Source organism: Schistosoma mansoni (assembly GCF_000237925.1).
Source record: "Schistosoma mansoni, WGS project CABG00000000 data, supercontig 1849, strain Puerto Rico, whole genome shotgun sequence".
Taxonomy (NCBI): domain Eukaryota; kingdom Metazoa; phylum Platyhelminthes; class Trematoda; order Strigeidida; family Schistosomatidae; genus Schistosoma; species Schistosoma mansoni.
The window spans coordinates 1-1,442 of NW_017386727.1; the positions used below are offsets into that span (position 1 = coordinate 1).

The 1,442-nt window shown below is 36.3% G+C and overlaps 1 protein-coding gene across 1 annotated transcript; it reads right to left on the minus strand.

Annotated features, from left to right (window-relative positions):
• Window positions 1-149: 149 nt before the first annotated feature.
• On the minus strand, window positions 150-896 carry Smp_175140 (hypothetical protein; the record flags this gene model as incomplete). Its single annotated transcript, XM_018792067.1, has 1 exon — window positions 150-896. The coding sequence occupies one exon, from the start codon at window positions 894-896 to the stop codon at window positions 150-152; it is 747 nt and encodes a 248-aa protein (XP_018644424.1).
• Between the last annotated feature and the right edge of the window lie 546 nt (window positions 897-1,442).

Consider the following 1,442-nt stretch of genomic DNA (forward strand, 5'->3'; position numbering starts at 1 on the left):
AATTCTTCCGAAAACAATTAAAAGCTCTCTACGCAGCACATTTTTCATTCACATAACTAATCATTCTTGGTGACTAAAGCAAACGATAAAAGAAAATCAGATGAAATGATAAAAGTAGGAATATTCGTGGCAAGAAAAACTACACTCTATCATAATATATAATAATAATATCTTTTATCCAAAAGTCTCATTACCGTCACCAATAGGTAACGAATGAAAACATAAAGACTAACCTTCATTCCGGTTGTCAAATGCTGGGCGAGTTTGACCTTTGCAAAGTTCCCCTTACCGATAGTTTGGATTAAACTATATTTCCCAACATGTGGTCGATCTTTCCATAACGGCCTACCATTTGAATTAGATGTCGTATTCTTTAACTGCTGAGCTCCCCGATTAGTTGGATTATTTTTGTTAGTCAGACCATTTTTATTAGGGTTAAGATAACCAGCTGCATTGTTTGGTTTGGATACAGGTGTAGGGGTTGCATATGTATGTGACGAGACATCACTGTAGTTGTATGGCGTGGTGTTAGGCCCAGGAGTAGTCCCAGAAGGCCAATAATAATAATTTGATGGGGTGTGCATCGAAACCGACATTACGTCTTGGTTATTAGGAAGACCATTTGACTGACTATTTCGAAAATTCCCATAGGGATGACCAGTATGAGGTGACTGGGATGATAAACGGGCGGATCCAGGAACACCTAAATGATTATTTGTATTTAGGGATGTTTGTTGAGGGAGCACTGATGCACGGGGAGTCGCTGTTGATGGGTTTGGACCCAAACCGGATACGGGAATACTGTTCTTGTAGTAATATGTTTGCATTGATATGGATTCTTGGGGTAATACACTATTTGGATTAGAATAGTAGGCTGGATGGGAACTTGAGGGCATATTTCATGATACTGTCTTGACAGGCATTGGGATTGACCAACTACTGTTTAGTTGACAAAAATTTTGTAAAAAACAGTTTAGAATTATGTATAGCATTTATTGTAGTATGTTTTTCAATTGAGCTGGATTTGTACAAATAAATTCATCTTCTAATGCATAATACAACTCCAACTGTATGCTGAAAATTGAAAAGCAACATGTGAGTAACAGGAGAATTAGCTCCAACTAGTTCCATCATGAAATGTTTCCGGTTAAACAAGCAGCCATTTGTCAATAAATGAAAACATCAGACTACCTAACAAGAATTCAGATACACGAAAATAAATTCATCTTAAAATGAGAGTCAAAAAATTTTGACTACCACTATGAAACATTTCGAAAGAAATCTATCCTAAGCCTGAAATTTTGCACAATTCATAGTTAGTTGAAGCCATTCGTTTTCTCCAACAGCTTACAATTGACCAAAGAGATAGAGATGGATTTTAACATCAATGAGGAACCGATAGTAATACTAGGTGTGGTTAACATTTAAAAAACTGAATGACT